Raw genomic sequence first — 19,474 nt, forward strand, 5'->3', positions numbered from 1 at the left:
CTTCTAAATTTTTTTTTAGATGTTCCTTTCACTTTATGTAATTGTCTTTAAATGATATATATATAATATATATATATATGTATATATATATATATATATATATATATATATATATATATATATATTGTGCTCTTTATCGAAAAATTTTTTGCAAAGAATAGCATTATTTCATTTTGATGATATAACGATATCTATTTTGTATATGGTTTTTTATATTAAAATGAAAACCATGATTAGTTTATATTTTTGTCATTAGATTTTTGTAGATTTCTTTAAGCCATAAAGAGGCTTATTATCTCTATATTATCTTAATTATATCTGATTGTACATTATAGATATCAACTTGTTAATATTAAATGGAATTTGTAAAAAGAATCATAAACATAAATATTATACCGTTGATATTTAAATTCTGTACATTTTTGGTGATGGGTTATATATTTCCAATGATTCATAATATTAATCATATCGTTTATAAATATTTTTTTTTTTATGTATGCATAGTTTTTTGTACTCGAAGCTGGAGATGTACATTCCACGTTAAAAATTACATTTATCACATATTACGTATATATTAGAATAATGTTACAAAATAAATTTTTTTTCTTAATAACATTTAAAAATCAATAATACAAAAAATGGCATTGATTCAATTGACACTTCCAGCTTATGAAATTTAAAAAAATTTCAAGTAATTTATATCTAACTAAAAATATTTAATAAAATTTATTACAATTGTGTTTGTGAAAAATTGCTTAAAAAAAATTTATAAATTTGAGAAAATAATTATTCTCAAATCATTGATAAAATAATCATATTATAGAATACATTTGAAACTTGTTCAAAAGATTACTCGTGCATGTTATCTTTAAAATTTATATATTGTTTTATATTTTTCTTTATGCATTGCGTTGAAACAGAAATTTTTAATTTTCTTTTTACATCCTTTTCTATATTTTCTAATAATTTTGTATAGGCTACGTTAAAGATGTACCAGTGGATTAGAATACTATTTGTTATATTTGATTTCGAAACAAATCTTTGAAAATAAATATACATTAATTTAATTTATGATTAGAACATTATAAGATTTAGATTCTAAATGTAATTTAATATTTTAAGAATAATAATAAATAACATTTTTCAATAAAATGCAATAGGAATTACTCGTACAAAAAAATTCTTCATTTTATTATACAGATAATTTTAAATTTAATAAATTTTCTGTATCATTCGTTATATTATTTAATTATATAATATAAGCATATCTATGATCTTGCTATCTATGCTAGAAATCTATTAGAATATTTTTTAGAAACAATGTTTAAAATAACTTACAAATATTAAATTTATAGAAAAATATATTTATATAAAAAATGTTTATCGCATATATGCATAGCAATAAACAAATATATCTTTAAATGGATAATGGTAGTATCAAAATTTATTTTCTTTTATTATTTTTTTTTTTTAATAATTCATGTTATATAAATACGTAAAAAGTTTTTGTATTGTCATTAATTTGGAGAAAATTTATTTCATTTAGAATAATCTAGATCAAGTTTTATACTTTTTACTTACTTTTATCGTGAATAATTTTATGCAAACAAATATTCAAACATAAAAAAATATATATATAACATTATATATATAATAAAATATATATAACAATATATATATATATATAATGTTATCGATAATAATCTACTACATATATGATATATGGAAAAAAAATTATTTCTATTTATTTTTACTTTTTTTCTATTTACCAATAATAATTATCCATGATTATAAATTCTAACTTTTTTTGAAGAAAGCGTTGTCAAAAATAAATGGCTATTAATGTCAACCGTACACATATCTACTACAGGATCAGAAACAGGGATACTATTTACTTGTTTTCCAGTAGATATACTCCATAACGATATACAACTAGTAGATTCTTGATGCGCAGCAACTAACGTATCATTTTCAATATTTATGTAACATGGTCGGGACAATAATTGTTGAGAATTACCAGCATGAAATGTGTGTATTACATTACAAATTGTTGATTCATCATTGCCTTTTTCTATGGTACATACTATGTGTCTCGCATGAGGTTGTCTAACATTTGGTCGGGAAGATATTAAAGCATGATTATTCTTTTTATCATAACATACAGATACAAATGGACCTTCAAGAAATATTTGTTTAGGTGTATATTTTGAATCTTTTTGTTCATAAGCATAACACGTGTTCAAACGACACGCTATGAATCCACCCCTGCTAATACCGCTACCAGGATTAGAAGATACTGTCGCTAAGGAAACTACCGGTGATCTGTCACCTGGATTATCCAAAGTTTCAATAGCACCAGAAGTTTGTCTAATATCAAATTGTGTTATAGATCCATTTTGTGCACCCACAAAAAATATGTTTGAATTATCGCCTGACCAACAGCAACTCCACAGTGGTGATTCTGTTTGATAAGCATGCACGATAATATGATTCTGAATATCCATTAATTTTGCACATTTATCAAAACCAACGCTGAGCAATAATGATTGTTGAGTTGCATTAAAAGTAACATCTCTTATAGCTTGGTTATGTAAAAAAATAAATTGACGTGGTTGAAATTTATCAGAATCAATTTTTTTAATACCATAACCCGAAAATAATGTATTTGTTGACTTCTGAGATACAACTAGGAATCCAAACCATGAATTGTAATCTAATACTCGGCAACCACCTTCCTTACATATCTCTATAGATCGATCTAAATGGAACTTCTTGATCGTATGTTTAGAAATATTTTGACACGAATGAACAGTTACTTCCGATTGCTGATTTTCTAACTCGGAAATCCGATTTTTCATACTAGCAATTTGTTGTTCAAATAATTTTTCTCTTAGATTATATTTTGAAAGTTCTATTTCTATACGATTTTTCTCAGTAGTAACACTATTTAATCGTTCTTTCAATTTATCTAATTCCGTAGTATCTATCGATGTCAATTTTTTGGCATACAGCATTCTGATATCTTTTACAGCAGCTTTTCTATTACATTGTGGACAACGACGATTCGCACTAGTGCAAGAATTTTGTAACCATCTTAAAATGCAACTATGTCCAAACAAATGTCCACATCGTAAACAACACAAACGATGATCCCCAGAACTAGTCCATAAATCCATGCATATTGGGCAAGATTGGTCAGAATCAACCTCAGATTCATCCAAAATTGTTTCTTTTATCTTCTTTATTCTCGATTCAGTTTCGTCATTACCTTCTAAAATGTTATATTGATTTAAATCCGAAGAATATTTATCATAATAATAATATATAAATTGAAACTCACTTGTGTCTTCCGTTTGAATTTCACTTTCTAAATTGTTGTTAGCATTATCATTATTATCAGATTCTTCTGAATAATTTGCTACATCATCCATTTGTACCGCTTCTTCTTCTATAATATATTATCAAAATTGAGATAAATTATTGCAGTTATCATAATAATTATAAATTCATCTTACTTAATATATAAAATTTTACATATATAAATTTTTTTTTATCTTTCAATTTATGATTTAAAAAGCAATTTTTAACGTTTTTTATAATATAATATATAAAAAAATATAAAAATAATATATTCTTATTTGCAGAAAGAATATTTATACCGTTAATATTTGTGTTATTTTATTAAAAATTACTTACCGTAATCCATAACCTCCATTTTACAGACATTTAAATTATTAATTGCTATTTATGAATACATTTATAAATATACATGTTGTATTATTAAAATAACTAAAATTTTAAACAAATAAGAATTTTCGTTTTATATTTATGTTCATTAGATCCGTTCTGCGAATCAAATATAACAAATCAAATACAACAATAAATATAACGGATATTTCGTGACCTTTCATAAAGAAATATAGTATTGTTATAAAAATGATACGGATTGAATTTATTCCGAACGAATTTAATGAAACGACATATATTACTTACAGTTTTAAATAATAATTTTTTTTTTCTTTTATTTCTTGATTCAACATTATTGTTCGTTTCGTGAACGTATTTATTAATAAATATGAAAGAAGTAAATAATTTTAATTTTCACATGTTGACATATCATTGTTAATATATCGTAATTATGGTAATAAAAATAATTACTTACATACATTTTAATTATTACACATATTTTTTATTATCTTTGTTATTAAATAATTAAATGTATAATAATAAGTAAAAGAATTTGCATGCATGACGTTGACATTACACCCTTGACGTTATTCGTTAAAACATTTCAATATTATTTTAATATTAAATTTAAATTAACAATATTTTCTTTTTTATATTATTTATTAATGTTAAATAATATAGACAGGTAGAAAAATATTTTTAACTTGATTATTATGTTTTTTTTATCGCTTTTATACAAATATGAATATACCTTGGATACTGTTATATCGATAAGTTTAAATATATAACTGTATAAAATAAAAATAAAAGACGCATGCTTCATATTGATATTTGAAGAAATTGAAGGTTCTCCCGAGTAAGTGTCATAATTTAAAAAAGTTTTTTTTTTTTTTTTGATTTCTTTTTAAATTTCAAAAAATTTATAAATTGATTATCATTTTAATCCATTGTGCATTTCAGTTTCTAGACCTTGATTAAAATTACAATCCAAAAAAAAAAAAAAGATAATTTCGAAACAAAAATAGAGAAATCGTTCGACGCAATTTGATAGCGATACCGTTCCTTCAGTGAATAAACGAGAGAAGAGGATCATTGTTCTAGAATTTGCAATAGTGTCGTAAAAACCTTGTATTATTAAGTGAAGCAACGGTATTGTATCGAAGGTAAAATAATGAAGGTAAAATATTGATTAAATTTTTAATATATTTCTTTCAATTTTGAAAAATCATTTCATTATATGAAGTAGGTACTTTGTGCAAAAAATTTCTTATAAAAGTTTAATTATCTATAAATGATAAATTTTGATATTTAAAAAAAATCGATTTAATTAATTTAGAAGCGGAGGCCGTGTTCATGGAATACATTTAGTTCTCCAAGAAATTCACCAACATCTATTCATGCTCGCGAACTCGATGGTGTTCCTGTTAAAACTAAAAGTTTTCACGATTTAAAGCGTTTGAAAAGGTGTAGTCCAAAATTACAAAAAAAAAGTGCAGAATACAGAGAATCTTCATTGAAAAGAGATGCGTTTGGCTCGTTAGAATCCTTGTTTGATTTAAAAAAGCCTTTAAATTTACCAGACATATGTTCGTTAGCGATTGAATATCATCAAGAGGGACATTTGTCACCTTTTATATCAAGAAATTCGAAGAATTCCAAAAATTTTGTCGAATCAATATTTCTGCAACAAGTGGATCTCGAACCACACATTCTTGAACGGGTGTGATTTTGGTATTATATGTATTTAAATTATCCAACAGTTAATAACAATTAATAAGCGTAGTAATTTCGTAGTAAATTCAATATTATATTTAAGAATAAATAAATCTTTGTAAGCTAATTCAAAATAATTTGAATAGACTTATGAAGTGAATGATTACAAGGACAAATTAAAGGAAATTAAAGAAGAATCAAATTTTGAAACATTAAAATTACAAGAAATTGAAACGTTGAACCAAGAAAAAAAAGAATCTATTTCAAAGTATGAGATATTTAATTTTTAAATTCATTTTATTTAATAATTCAATAATAAACTAAATAATTAAATAATAAATTTATTTAATTACGAAGCATGGCCGAAGAAGGAGGCGAGGAAATAATAGATGAAGTTCCTGATGAAAATATCGAAGAAAATTTAAAAGAAGAAGAAGGAGCAGGAGGAGGAGGAGGAGAAGAAGGAGGAGAAGAAGAAGAAAAAGAAGAGGAAGATGAAGAAAGCAGAGAAAAAAAATCGAAAATGACAAGCGAAGATAAAGAATCGGAAAAGAAGGAAGAACGACCTCCGTCATATCCACTTCCTCCTGGAGTCGGTGAAGGTATAATATTATAAATTACATTAAAAAGAAATAAGATTATAAAAAAAATTTTAAAATTACTTTGTAAATGTTTATAATATATATTTTTTCAGGTGTACCAATTAAACCAGGTGGTAAACAGGAATCGGTATTAAGTTCGTCTCCTTTGACCGATAGCGCTGTAATGGTCGAAATGAAGAAAGCGGATGAACGTTGTGTTGTGCTTTCAAAAGAAATCGAACAGTTAAAACAAGAAATAGCTGCGCTTTCAAATGTAATAATTCTACAAGAAACAAACTAAATTAAAACAATTTTAATTTAAAATAAAATTTGAAAAGCATAACTTAATTATTTAAAATTAATGTTTTATGTTATAGAAAAAAGATTTAACCGATGATGATACGTTAATAATTCACGAGAAACAAGATGAAGTAATGAAGAAATTGGCAGAATTCGAGCAGATAACGCGAAAATTACAACGATTGTTGGGATTGACCGATATCTCAAGTTCTACTTTTGCAAAGATGTTCGATATGCAACCTTTTTTAAAACCTAGTGCAGTAGGTATTTCTAGCAATCATTAAAATGAATAAGGGGGAAAAGAATAGGGAATAAAAAATAAAAAAAAAATATATATATAAAAGAAAAAATAAATCGTAGATCATCACCGAAGAAGAAGAAATCGAAATAAAGGAGAAAATAGACAAAATAACAGATATGGAATTAGAAAAACTTAAACATCGTTTCGATTTACCTCAAATAGAATATCCAGAAGACAAGTACGTTATATAACATTATTTAATTTTTAAGAACATATTATATCGAACGGTTATTCAATTAGACTTCCAAGAGTAATCATCTGTGGGCATACAGAAGATGAAATACCAAAAATAGTTGTGGCAGATAGTAAAAAAAAAGGGAAAGATAGATGCCTTCAAAGTTTGACTGGAAAGTTAACAGAATCGTTAACAATGCAGGAAAAATTAGTATTAGAAAATGCACAACTTGAAGGTGGCAAGTAAGTTTTACAAAACATAACTTCATTTTACATAATTATCGATATCATATATTATATACATATCATGTTACATCATATTATACATATATATTAGAGAAAAGAAAAAAAAAAAATAGAAAATCGATCAAAAAAAAAAAAAAATGAAAACTAATTAATCTCCTTAACAACGATCATATAGATTATCTTTAACGAAAATATGTTGACATAAACCATGTGATCTTATTTTTATTACGAAAATTAATTTATCGACGTCTTAGATATAAATTAGAAGAAGCATTGCTAGAAAAGGATACCGCTGTTGAAAGTCTTCAAAGGAAGGTATGCGGGCTACAAGCTGAAATGAGAATAGTCGTGAAGGAAAATGTGGAATTGACACGTCAGTTAGCTTGCTTGAATCAACGAATCACTAGTCCTTGTTGTTACACCTGTCCAGGTGGAATTTCGTCCGAAGTATCAAGTCCATCACCTTTACGTTCAACTTCATACACTACCACATTACAGCAAGACGACGATTATTGTCGGTGCAAGTGTTGTCTTCAGTCTCAATTTATCGATACTTCACCAATTGCAACTACCATATGCGGTATATATACATATACGTACATATATACGTACATACATACATATATATATATATATATATATATATATATATATATGTATTTCGATAAAATTATCAATCTTTTCTTTCAATAATGTTAATCAAATAGATAAAAATGAAATTATAATACGTTTCAGTAAAACCAGAGAGTCAGACATATTTACCTAGTGGAGGTAAATTATATTTTCATTACAATATAATAATAAAATTTTTTTTATCGAAAATTAATTTTAATATTAATATTTTTAGATTCACGTAGACTCGCGGGAGGCGCATCAGGTCCTTGCGTTACAAGTGGTACTTCTTCGCAAACCGATATGTGCTGCCGAAGTCCTGCCACAGTTAAAACACCTTGTACAGGACCACCACCTTCAAGGGGGACATGTCCAGCGGAAATAGAGAATAAACTTGCCGCTTATGGGAATAGTACCAAACAGCTAGTACATCTTCAAATTATAGTTAAGCTTTAATTTAATTTCTGTGTTTATTTATTTATAATTTTTTTATAGGAGCAACAATTGGGCAGTATGGAATGCGAAGTACGCAACATGCAAATAGAGCTTGCCAATGTTCAACGAGAACGTCAACAATTGGAACAACAACGCAAGTTATTAAAATGTACCGGTCCTTGTGCACCTTGTGGTTGTTGTCCTCCTCCGCCTTTGAATCTTCAACCTTCAAACACAACTCCATATGTACCTCCTGTATCTGCTATACAACCTACTGTTATACAACCATCTTCTATACCTCTTCCTAAGGTATCTATTTAATATTTCGATTAAATTATATATGAAAATTGTTCTATTCATTCGTGTATATATATATATATATTGGTAAAATTCTTGAAATATCATAAACAATTTTGAATCAAATAAATATACATTTTTATATAAGTTTCAGATTTTTTATTTTTATTAAGCGTGATATACCGCATATCATATAAGATCGTTTTTCGTTCGTCGTATGCAGATGCCACCTGCTCCTGCAACCTGTACTGGTCCTTGCATAAGCGCTCCTATGGTAAGACTGAATTTCCGAAAAAGATTCAACACGAACTAAAGCAGCTATTTAAAAAAAGGGCGCTAGCACATGTCCTCAGCAACAGTTACGTGACCTACGCGAACAATATGCACGTCTACAAGATGATTACAAAAACAAATTATGCGAGGTTTCGTGTTTAAGAACAGATGCCGACAAATTGAAACAACAAACCCGTGATGCAATCGAAGAAAAAGAAAAATTAGATATCAAACTGATAGACGCTCAAGAACGTTTGAAAGCGATGGAGATCGAAAAAGAGAAATTTGAAGGTGATTATTCGGAGCGTACTTTTAATTCAAACGTTTCTTTTATAGAAGTATAATTAGAGTTATTTTTTGTTTTCAATAGGATTTAAAGAACAAATGGTTGAGCAAGAGCAAACATTGATCGTTTTTAAACAACGTTTCCGGGAAGCGCAGGATGAACTTGAAGAATTACGATCTTTGATTCAAGATCAAGCCGCTCAGTTGGAGGATTACAGAAATAAATATTTACAGGTTTTATTCGTGACATTCGTCCTTCGATTCCTATAGCGTGATAAATAAATATTAATAAAAAACATAATGTGATAAATGCGATCAATAGGCGCAACAACAAGTGGAAGAACAACGCAGACAGCTCGATCTAATGGAGATGGACAATGCACGAATGAACGAAAATGTGACCTTGGAAATAGGAAGAGTTAAAGTACGTATATAATGTATATATGATTTTTAATATGTATATTTATATTTTATTATCTCGTAAATAGAACCAATTTCAAGAGAAGCTTGCAGAACTTGCACCTTTGCCGGATATTCTGAAACAAACGCAAGTAAAATTGCAAGAAGCTCAACAAATGCGCTTAGTCGCAGAACGTAACTGCGAAGATCTTTCACGGGAAGTTATAGGTTGTAAAGATAAAATTCAAACTTTGCAAAATCAGTTGGACGTTTTACGTAGCGAGCATCAAGCAATGCAGGTTAATGTTTTTACATTTTTTTGCGCAAGAATCCTAATTTATTAAAAACCGACATGACACGATATAAACCGATGTACGACACGCAGGATGAAAGAGGGCATGGTTCTGGACGATTCGAGGAATTAGAAAGGAAAAATACAGAATTACGACACGAAAATGAACGTATGAAAAATACGCTTGCAAGATTCGAAGAACACGAGGCGCAATTGCAAAAACGAATCGATGAAAAAATGCACGAAGTTACACAATTGACGGCAATGCTCGAACAGGTATATTATATTATCGTATATGTTTTATCACGAAATACACGATAATTAAAATGGATAATTAAAGGTTCGAGAAGATTCTGCGAGACAAGTAGCAAGAACGAAAGAGAGATGCGAAACTATAAGAAGATCCATGCAAGGTCAAATCGCAGAAATGGAAAGACAGTTGGCTCAATGTAGAGCTACTGCAAGAGCCGCGCAGAAAGATAGAGACGAAGTAATTCATTATAAAAAAAAAAAATTAAGCTATTCCATTTAGATGTCAATTAAATAAGTCCAATACATTATTTTATTACTTATATAGATTAGACAAAAAATGCAAGGTCAGATAAATAATTTAAACGAGGCATTTGAACAAGCGCAAGGACGGATAAGATCATTACAAGGTCATGTAAATTACTTGAAAACATCTTATAGTAATATTTTCAAAGGACAAGGAGAGATACCACCTGGTGTTTTACCCGGAGAAGCTGGAACGGGATTCGATTCCTGCGACTGCAATTATTAATAAGAATCAATATTTTATCGATATACAACTCAAATTGCAATTTTAACGATCCGAAAAACTCTCGGTAACTTGTTTAAATTACACGTGAAATATCTGTCGTTTTAAAATGTAACAAATTTTCTAGTTTCTTCAATTTATTCATCCAACTATAGATAAATTAATTCTATTAAAAAATAGTAAAATATTTGTACGATATAAACTCATGTGTCATTATATTTTTCTATGTCGCAAAAATTGAATCGTTATAGTACGAATGATGCGTCTGATACAATGTAGCATTTTTTATTCATGTATTTCATTTTAATAAATTGATCACGTATTTTTTAATGTGTAATGAAGTAGAAGTGAGTAAATAAGAACCTTTGATGATAGTGCAAATATCGTCTTAAAGAAATTAACATAGTAATTTGTACAAGGAAAAAGCACTTATTTAGAATCGCATCAGTTTCCTTAGTTCATGTCCACAGAGTGAAGTATACCGAGCATATCTAGGATCGCGTCCGAGCGCGATCGTATTCTTTCCATTTCTATTCGAAATTCTTCGAGTTGAGATTCAATCCGGCGTGCATATGCATGACAACATCTATAAGTACAAGCAACAATGATTTCTATGTATTGCATTTTTAATTTTGATAACATAAAATACAAAAATACAAAGGGAAAAAAAAAAAACATAATTACCTGTCATTGCATTGTATAGAAGTAGAACATGTAGGCTCGGGTATAGAAGAAGGAGAAATTTTAATTTGTGGAGGACCGTTATTTACCGTATAAGGTGTTTCTTTCTGCTGGCAATTATTTTTACTTAAACTACTGTTATTACGACAATCTCCACATCCTTTTAAAAAATCCATAAGAATTCCTCGCACCCTTTTACCACCGCTTAATCTTCGTTGTCTCGCCTATGCAAAAAAAAAAAATGTACATGACATAACGTAAAGTAAATATATATATATAAAGTTCTGATAAATTTTTTTTGCAGATTTAATTTATAATCATTTATAATCATAATCATTGTCTTACTTCAAGCGTTTCATTAGTTCGTTTAAGTGGAATTAAAGGATCTTCTTCACCATCTTTTGAAGAACTATGATTACATCTATCAGAATTTCTGTGAATTTCCATGTTATTTATATTGTCCGAAAATTTATATGTACAAGAAACATCTTTAACAACGTTGCAGCATTGCGAACGTGAACTATTGTTGTCCGTTACATTTTGAAGCGAACATCGACACGTATGGTATTTGCAAATCCCTTTATCGATATTCGCAGTACAATTTTCATGCGAATGATTTTTCGAATCCGATGTAAATATATTTTTGCATAAATTTCTTCGAATTCCCTTATTGTGAAATTTATCTTTACAATGCTTAAGATTAACATCATGTTTTTGTTTCTCATGATACGAACCGCAATTGCATTCCTTATCTATAATTTCAATATGATGTACACAACAGGAATGTAATTTTTCTTGCGAAGTATCTTTACATATCGATCGTTCTTTACGACACGTCGAAGAATTGCAGTTTTTACAAGAAGAAATACTAGTATTCGGACTGAAAGTATTATTCGTATGTCTTTTGTCACCTATATCATCTACCGAAGGATGCATTTTTATTGAATTTAACGATAAAGAATGGCAACATTGAGAAATATTGGATCTATTGAATTTTAATGGAATTTTCTGCTTTTTATTGGTCGAACACATAAGCGGACTCCCATTAAATCTAGTTTGCGATGTATTCGGCCAAAAATGGCATGTTTTCTTTTCAGACGATTTCTTTTCGGATTCCTCCACATCATCCTCATTATCACTCGTATATTCATTATTTATTTCTTTACCCCATACACTAATCGTTCCATTTATCTCAGACATTCGTACTTCAAGATTACCCAACAGATACGGACCACATTCTTGAATACGATTTTTTTCATCATCCAATTCATTCTTCGTCGATTCTCCTGCTTGAATTAGAAAACTTTTGTTTTTACTATTTTCATCCTCTCTGTATATGAAACATTTTACATTATCCTCACAATCGTCCGTTCCTTCCATCTTAGTTTCCACAGAAATAGGACCATTAATATTTTTATTAACCTCTGTACTTTCCTCTTGTTCTATTTTCGGCGATACATGTTCCTTAGAATATTTATATTCCACATCATTCGTACTATTAATACTATTTTTCCCTTCCAAAGATTCCACAGTTGTGTGAGGTATTTTAAAAGGTTTAACGAAAGTAGAAGAACCAGGCATTTCCGTTGCTTTTCTTTTCTTGGAACAGGATGTATGAATCGGAGAATCGCAATGTAAATTTGACGACTTATTCAAAGATTTTTCGTTTAATTGTTTCTCGTTATTTCTTATCAAAGGACTTTCAACTTTTGTCTTACCTTGCGTTATATTCGAAAGTGTTTGTAAAATTCTAGACGAGGTAATAAATGTTCGAGATAACGGATGCATTACTTTTTTTGGAACGTTAGCATCGGTGAGTACAATACTATCATCCGAATTAAGAATGGGAGTCAAATCAGGAGGTTTAATAGATATAGCCGGACTATAATCACTTTCTATCCATTGATCGTTAGAACTTCCCGTAGATGCAACACTACTACGAGATATTTTATTATTCGTTTCTTCCGAAGTTACGGTATCTTGATTAGAAATAGATTCTTTAATCGTTTCAGTTTGTACAGATGCAATTTTCGTTTCACACGTTCTATTTTCATTTTTATATTTTGCCAAAGAATTTTTTAAAACATCTAATTCTTGTTTCATTTTTATATTTTCGGTCAATACTTTTTGATAAGCATCTCGCAAATTATGAAACTGTGCGTCTTTTTGACTAAGCCGAGCCTTCAATTCAATCACTTCGGTATTATTCTCGATACTTACTTTTTCAGTCGTATTTATTTTTGTAAAATTTAAATTTTCCGATTCATCTTGCATCGTGCAAATACTTTTAACGCTTGCAATTTTCAAAGGGCAATCAACATTACTGTTGTCTATTTCTTGGGAAGTAATCATTTCTGCTTCGTTATATACTCGAGTTTCATTCGTTTTTTCTTGTCTGTGCTCGGATAATTCTTCTCTTCGACCAGTATTAGAATCATCATGCATGTATTCCTCATAACTTAACGTACGCAAATTTATAAACGTAGGTGTTGACTGATGATTATTAACTAGAGAAGATTGATTTATGCTACCGAATTTTATATTTTTATCTAAAGTATTTTGATATTCGATATGATGTTTATTAACGTCTACAGAACCGTTTCGTTTTTCTAGTTTATCATCAGAATTTTGCATACGTTTTTCATTTTGAACATCATTGTATTCAATATCTTTTCGACTATGTTTATATTGGTTTTCAATCACTCTATTAGAAGTTTTATTATTTTCTCCATTTTCTAATAATTGCGCATTATCGTACATTAAATTATTACTTTCAATTTCTTCTTGTTGTAAATCCTGAATAGCTTTTTCTACATAATCTTTTATAGTTTTATTCGTTATTCTCGTATTTTTTAATCGTTCGGTGTCACAGTCTGGTAAGTAAAAAGTAGAAATTACAATTTTTATTAATTACTTATACACGTATAATTTTAAAATTTGATTAATCAGTCACATGGAAGAATATCTTATATAAGCATGTATGTATGCACGCGCGCGCGCGCGCGTACACACACACACACACACACACTTAATATTCAAAGAATAATATTTCTCTTCACAATTATAAATAATAACAAATAAAATAACAGACATATCTTCCAAGTGTAAAATAATAAAGTAATAATTTGAGAAAAATATTTCTTACTCTCATTCTCTTCATAATTCTTATTTATTGTAAATTCTTGTTCTTTCATACGTTTTTCCATCGATCTTCTATTCTGTTCTTTCACATTCTTTATGTATTGTTTTACTTTACTTTCCACGTGTTGATATTTAGACGGTATCATTTGCCTTTTCTGCGTAGTAGGATACAATATCGGATTTTGTTGCATACGTAAATAGTTATATCTAAAAGCATTTAAACTATGTCTCTTCTTGTTATATCGTAAATGAGCATTTTTTTTCGAAATACTTAAATCTTGCAAGGATAAACTTTTTTCTTTATGCCGTGGTTTTAATCTATTATTTAATATAAAATCATCAGATGCTCTATCAAAACATATCGGTTCATATTCCGTATCAATATCTTCGTAATCATCGTTATGTAGTCTCAAAGGATTTACTTCATCATCATCATCATCATCATCCTCATCTTCTTCCTCTTCATCCTCTAACATTGCATTTTCATGTTCATTCTCAAGCTCCATTTCATTCGTATCTACATAAATATATATCATATCATAATATATACATATATATTTATATATCATAATAGAAATTAACGTTTAATCAAATATCGTTTCATTAATAAGTAAAATATATATATATCATTTTCTTACCTTCGCTATCCACATATTCATCTTCATCTTCATCATTATACGGATGATTACTCTCTTCACCGGAAGATAATACATAGATACTACCTCCTCCTTGATCATCGCTATGATAAGGACTTTGACTATTATCTTCTTCTAATGGAATTCTGCTTTGTTGCTTAGCATTATTGATATCCGAATCTTCGCGTTTCGATGGAGTAGATACACTGATATACGTTGGCATTTCTTCGTCTTCCAACATAGGTTGTTCCGTTTCATTGTTTAACATGCACGTTTCACTTTTCGATTGTTCTTTATCGTGATTTTCCGTATTCATTTCTGCCTCAGTTTCTTCAGAAGTATGTTCGTTTTCTTCCGACATCGTGGAAGTTAATACTAAACATAAAAAATGTATTACGATTATGCGGAATTACACGAGCATAAAAAGTTCAAAATAATATAAACGCGTACTACTTTACCGCGATAATTTATCTTTTACGACATTTAATACCTACGATCGCTTTTCCGACAACCGCCATTACAGCTACTGCCGATGGCACCTGCACTTCAGTCCATTCGTATATCCTACATTTTTATCCGTTATTCCCTTTTTATTACGTATTCATTTAACAATATCTACATTTTTTCAATACTTAATTCATAATTAACAAACTTAATTTTTTTTACTTATTATCATTAATCATATAATAATACTATCTTTACATCGTAATTAAATTCATAATAGCGAGACTAATGACTCTCAAAAAAAGACAGGGCTGTATTTTATTTTAAGGAATGTTTATTTTATATCTCGTTCTTTTACGTTATATCAAAGATATAGATTTTATTTCTATATTAATATTTATTATTAGTGTTACTACCATTACTAATTTATTAATAACAAGTATTTTTTTTTATTAATCAAAATAATAATTTATTTGTGTATCTATAATTTAAGATTAATAGCGAAGCGTTTGACATATGTACTTTTTAGGAAAAATTAGAAAAAGAAAAAAAAAAAAGATCATATCACGATACATAACAAAAAAATGCTTTTGTAAATAAATCTTGACTTTAGAAATTAACGTTCCATCGTCCGGTATGCATACACCACTGATCGAATCGAATAGAAGGAACATGGAATTAAACCGTAATATCGCCACGTTGTTTCTATGTGCAGTGAACGATATCTTTCTGGGTACATTTCTAACAAAATTACTTTTCACGAAATATGACGACAAATGATATTATCAGTTGATTCATTATGATTTGTAAAAAACAAAAATATAAAAATTATTTAGCAAAAATCTAAATTTTTGTTGAACGATTAAAAATTTGTGAGGTTAACCTATATGTTTATATTCAATTACGAATAATGACATATTATCAAAAAAAAAAAAAAAAAAAAAGAAAAATTCGCATAATAACGTAATTAATTTTTAAAAATTCTAAAAAAATCTAAATATTTTGTTAAATATTATAGCGAACATTATCTATGCTATTTTTTGCTGCATGAATTTAAATTAAATTTTTAATATAAAAAGATGTTTAAAATAGATTATGAAATATTCGATTAATAATTAATAATTTTCTATAAAAATATTTTTAAATTTTCATTATATTCACGTTTCTTATAAACGATCGTATCGATTGATATTCGTTGTATTTCGTAAAACGTGGTTTTACTTAGAAATATATTTTTTTTTCTCACAATTAAACGTAACTAATAATGTTTTAATATGGTGTAATTTAAGAAAAATTAAAAAAGTATGTCTATCGAAAATAACGAAATTTCCGTGACCATTGAATTTGGGTAATATCGAATCAATCAATTAACCTAACTTTTCCTCAAATTATAATATATCGAGTTATTTGCTAAATAATTTCAGAGGTGGGGCAGAATTACTTTTCGATAAAAAAAAAAGGCACGAAGTAAACTTACCTGGAGTAAATGAATGTAAGTTTTATAAATTTTTTTTATCGATGTATATATAATTTGTCACGTGAATTTTATAGGGACCATACAAAAGCTACTTTTTTGGATAACAGATAATCTGTTAAAGGAACGACAGGAACTTTTTATACAAGGGGATACCGTGTAAGTTATTAAATCTTATCATAATTTTATATCATTGCTATAAACTTTCCGAGCGATAATTTAAAATTTTACAAAAATTATTTCCCTGGCACGTGTAGTTTCTTGTAACGACACATGTACCGCACCATAAACATACGATAACGTGACAATGTGTTAGTTCTCACTTGCCAATTTTATTGTAAAAAGTTAAGATGGCGACTTTTGAATTCTATGGCGCTTTCAAAGAGGGCAGCATAAATCGGATTAATAAGAGTACATATGCACAGATAAGGTACATGATCTTGATACGCATTCATAAACACAGTATATGTATAAACAGTATATGCATTTACATATTCGTGTAAAATATATATATATGTTTGTTTTATCTAAATATAACATCAAATCTTATAAAGAAAAAATATTTTTATAAAAGTTGACGTACAAAATTTGATATAAAAAAAAAAATATATATAATATTTAATAGTTTATGCAGTATTAATAATTTTTTTATAAAACGAAGCATATAAATCGTATCAATTTAATTTTTTTAAGCAAAATAATAATTTTTATTCACGTAATCTATGTAGCTCGTTATTTCCTATAAAAAAAAATATCAAATTATTTCGATATTTATTTATTTTAAATCTTTAAATTTGAAACTTATCCTAAAAAATAAAAAATACGCGATACATCATCGTCGTTCTTTTCCTTTCGGAAGATAAATTTTACAAATTTCAAGTTAAATATAATTTATATTATAGTAAATTTAAATTTAAAGATTTTTCGATACAAGTATAGCTTATTCTTTCTAGGAAATAATTCTTTCTAAAAAAATAACGAGCTGCTTCTATCTTCTTTTTAAAAAATTCTTTTTTTTTAAAAATTAAAATTGATCTTCATATATATTCTATGTGCCAGTGTTATAAGATTTTTTTTTTTTATTAGATCCGTGATAAATAAATAGATAATCCGTGATATAAATATAATAAAAAATACAGATGTATAACGACAATGTATTCAACGGATGATCAATACAATACTTTTTTAAAAATTATTTCTTTATATTATCGATATAAATATCTAAATACGCATAACATATATATATAAATGTTCATTCTATCCATTATTTTATATTTATAGGCGTCCAGGAATTTTGGTTCTTATAAATGACATCGATTGGGAATTATTGGTAAATATAAAAATCATTATATTTTATATATACATATTATGTATATATAATTATTATATATCATGTGTGTACGTACAGCGTATATGTATAGTATTCGCACGTGTTGGTCATTTTATTTTTGTCAGTTTGATACAAGGATTTTAATTTTTTTTTATTCTTTCAAGTTACATAAGAATGATTTTATGAAAATTTTTAGGGTGAAGGCAATTATAAAATAAAATCAGGCGATACGATATTGTTTATATCCACTTTACACGGAGGATAAGAAAAATAAAATTGCAAAAAGAGAAGATAAAAGTCGATGCAGAGAAGATCGAAGATAGTACCGCATAACATAAGTGGAATTTGAGTTCAGAAAAACATAATAATTTCGCGGAATGTTTGTACGATGGTGAGATACGTGTATACGCGCATAGTATAAAAAAATAAAAATGTTTATTCATACGATTATGCATATTCAATAATATCATGTCATTTATCGTTTTCCTCTTACTTATCATCTACGTAATTATTAGTTTTTAATACAAGTTTTTAATACATCGATCTTTTACTCGTGAATATTCTTATAATACAGTCGCAAATCGTGGATACATATATCTAAGAATCGAGAGATAATTTTACGAAATGGATTAGATATATAACATACAACATATCACGTATCGAAACTCACGAAGAATTTTCTTTGTGGATTAAAACGTGCGAATATCGGTTTAGCCGATTCAAAAGTAATAATTTTGATATCATTGACAACGAACGATCAAAGCAGGTAAAAAATATTCGAAAATAAGTTTGGAATTACAAGAAGCACTAGATCAAAAGTCATATCTTTCGGATCCGTGGAATACAAAAATAAAATATAAGACAATTTTTGAGCGAAATTATTACGATGTTATGAAATTACAACGAATATCGATATTATTCTTAATAAATAGTTATAATATATCGTAATTCCTATCATAATCGCATATATTAGATCAGATTGTACATTTTAAACATTTATCGCGGTGTACATAAAAACAATAGATAAACGATTGCATCGTGTTAACACATGCATCGTCAAGAGCGTACGCGTATAAACGAATTCAACATCGCAAAAGTTTTTTTTATCAATATCTCTAAAAATTAATAAAAATTGTAATAAAAAAAAAAAAACGAACGAAGTCGAAACTATAATTTTCCTCCGACATTTCTCCTCTCTTCCTTCCGCGGGTTCGAAAAGAAATTTGGCCAAGAGATACATTTTATCTTTAAATTATTATTTATTATTATTTATAACTTATTATTCGGTACGAGAAATATTAAATATTAATTAAAACGCATCTATAAAGATACATCTAATCGTTCTACCATTCTTTCTTTTTTAATCTTTTTTAATTTTTTAAAAAATATATCTCAA

At 27.8% G+C, this 19,474-nt stretch overlaps 4 protein-coding genes across 13 annotated transcripts; 2 read left to right on the forward strand and 2 right to left on the reverse strand.

The window, feature by feature from the left end:
- Positions 1–454: 454 nt before the first annotated feature.
- On the reverse strand, positions 455–4,493 carry Rfwd3 (ring finger and WD repeat domain 3). 4 transcript variants are annotated; one of them, XM_086913079.1, is made up of 4 exons: positions 4,163–4,493; positions 3,697–3,846; positions 3,341–3,448; positions 455–3,271 (listed from the first exon to the last, which is right to left on the reverse strand). In XM_086913079.1, the coding sequence occupies exons 2-4, from the start codon at positions 3,713–3,715 to the stop codon at positions 1,779–1,781; spliced, it is 1,620 nt and encodes a 539-aa protein (XP_086769205.1). In that variant the 5' UTR covers positions 3,716–3,846; positions 4,163–4,493; the 3' UTR covers positions 455–1,778. The 4 variants fall into 4 exon arrangements, with proteins under 4 accessions (XP_086769205.1, XP_086769204.1, XP_086769203.1 ...); XM_086913078.1 differs by having other exon boundaries at positions 3,994–4,273; XM_086913077.1 differs by having other exon boundaries at positions 3,697–3,904; positions 3,994–4,273.
- A 15-nt stretch (positions 4,494–4,508) lies between these two features.
- Positions 4,509–10,710, forward strand: LOC100867150 (uncharacterized). Of its 5 annotated transcripts, none has more exons than XM_086913074.1 (21): positions 4,509–4,543; positions 4,648–4,850; positions 5,024–5,407; positions 5,547–5,668; positions 5,758–6,002; positions 6,095–6,255; positions 6,359–6,541; positions 6,642–6,760; positions 6,823–6,999; positions 7,257–7,582; positions 7,738–7,773; positions 7,850–8,040; positions 8,110–8,358; positions 8,570–8,620; positions 8,679–8,910; positions 8,990–9,138; positions 9,227–9,328; positions 9,393–9,602; positions 9,689–9,871; positions 9,936–10,085; positions 10,173–10,710. In XM_086913074.1, exons 5-21 carry the CDS (start codon positions 5,759–5,761, stop codon positions 10,374–10,376), a joined length of 2,967 nt encoding a protein of 988 aa, XP_086769200.1. In that variant the 5' UTR covers positions 4,509–4,543; positions 4,648–4,850; positions 5,024–5,407; positions 5,547–5,668; position 5,758; the 3' UTR covers positions 10,377–10,710. The 5 variants fall into 5 exon arrangements, with proteins under 5 accessions (XP_086769200.1, XP_086769202.1, XP_086769198.1 ...); XM_086913076.1 differs by having other exon boundaries at positions 4,514–4,543; positions 5,024–5,418; XM_086913072.1 differs by having other exon boundaries at positions 4,521–4,543; positions 4,648–4,864.
- LOC100869330 (uncharacterized) lies at positions 10,643–15,462 on the reverse strand. Of its 2 annotated transcripts, none has more exons than XM_012494721.3 (6): positions 15,325–15,462; positions 14,834–15,205; positions 14,200–14,712; positions 11,400–13,927; positions 11,058–11,278; positions 10,643–10,959 (listed from the first exon to the last, which is right to left on the reverse strand). In XM_012494721.3, exons 2-6 carry the CDS (start codon positions 15,189–15,191, stop codon positions 10,827–10,829), a joined length of 3,753 nt encoding a protein of 1,250 aa, XP_012350175.1. In that variant the 5' UTR covers positions 15,192–15,205; positions 15,325–15,462; the 3' UTR covers positions 10,643–10,826. The 2 variants fall into 2 exon arrangements, with proteins under 2 accessions (XP_012350175.1, XP_003690588.1); XM_003690540.4 differs by having other exon boundaries at positions 15,321–15,444.
- On the forward strand, positions 15,374–18,522 carry Urm1 (Ubiquitin-related modifier 1). Of its 2 annotated transcripts, XM_012494729.3 has the most exons (6): positions 15,374–16,007; positions 16,564–16,622; positions 16,699–16,766; positions 16,826–16,907; positions 18,030–18,078; positions 18,275–18,522. In XM_012494729.3, the coding sequence occupies exons 2-6, from the start codon at positions 16,579–16,581 to the stop codon at positions 18,341–18,343; spliced, it is 312 nt and encodes a 103-aa protein (XP_012350183.2). In that variant the 5' UTR covers positions 15,374–16,007; positions 16,564–16,578; the 3' UTR covers positions 18,344–18,522. The 2 variants fall into 2 exon arrangements, with proteins under 2 accessions (XP_012350183.2, XP_086769207.1); XM_086913081.1 differs by lacking the exon at positions 16,564–16,622 and having other exon boundaries at positions 15,608–16,007.
- The last annotated feature ends 952 nt before the right edge of the window (positions 18,523–19,474 follow it).

This window comes from Apis florea, unplaced genomic scaffold (assembly GCF_048593485.1).
Source record: "Apis florea isolate Af1SG1 unplaced genomic scaffold, ASM4859348v1 contig_3496_pilon, whole genome shotgun sequence".
Classification (NCBI taxonomy): domain Eukaryota; kingdom Metazoa; phylum Arthropoda; class Insecta; order Hymenoptera; family Apidae; genus Apis; species Apis florea.

Coding starts and splice junctions, on each gene's coding strand:
- Rfwd3 (XM_086913079.1), bottom strand. Junction 3,272..3,340: donor AATTCAAACGGAAGACACAA/GTGAGTTTCAAT, acceptor ATAACATTTTAG/AAGGTAATGACGAAACTGAA.
- LOC100867150 (XM_086913072.1), top strand. Junction 6,256..6,358: donor AAATAGCTGCGCTTTCAAAT/GTAATAATTCTA, acceptor TTTATGTTATAG/AAAAAAGATTTAACCGATGA. Junction 8,041..8,109: donor GGAATAGTACCAAACAGCTA/GTACATCTTCAA, acceptor ATTTTTTTATAG/GAGCAACAATTGGGCAGTAT.
- LOC100869330 (XM_003690540.4), bottom strand. CDS start 15,348: ATGGCGGTTGTCGGAAAAGCGATCGTAG. Junction 13,928..14,199: donor GAATTATGAAGAGAATGAGA/GTAAGAAATATT, acceptor TTTACTTACCAG/ACTGTGACACCGAACGATTA. Junction 10,960..11,057: donor TCTATACAATGCAATGACAG/GTAATTATGTTT, acceptor TTGTACTTATAG/ATGTTGTCATGCATATGCAC.
- Urm1 (XM_012494729.3), top strand. CDS start 16,579: ATGTCTATCGAAAATAACGAAATTTCCGTGACCATTGAATTTGG. Junction 16,623..16,698: donor TCCGTGACCATTGAATTTGG/GTAATATCGAAT, acceptor AAATAATTTCAG/AGGTGGGGCAGAATTACTTT. Junction 16,767..16,825: donor CTTACCTGGAGTAAATGAAT/GTAAGTTTTATA, acceptor TGAATTTTATAG/GGACCATACAAAAGCTACTT.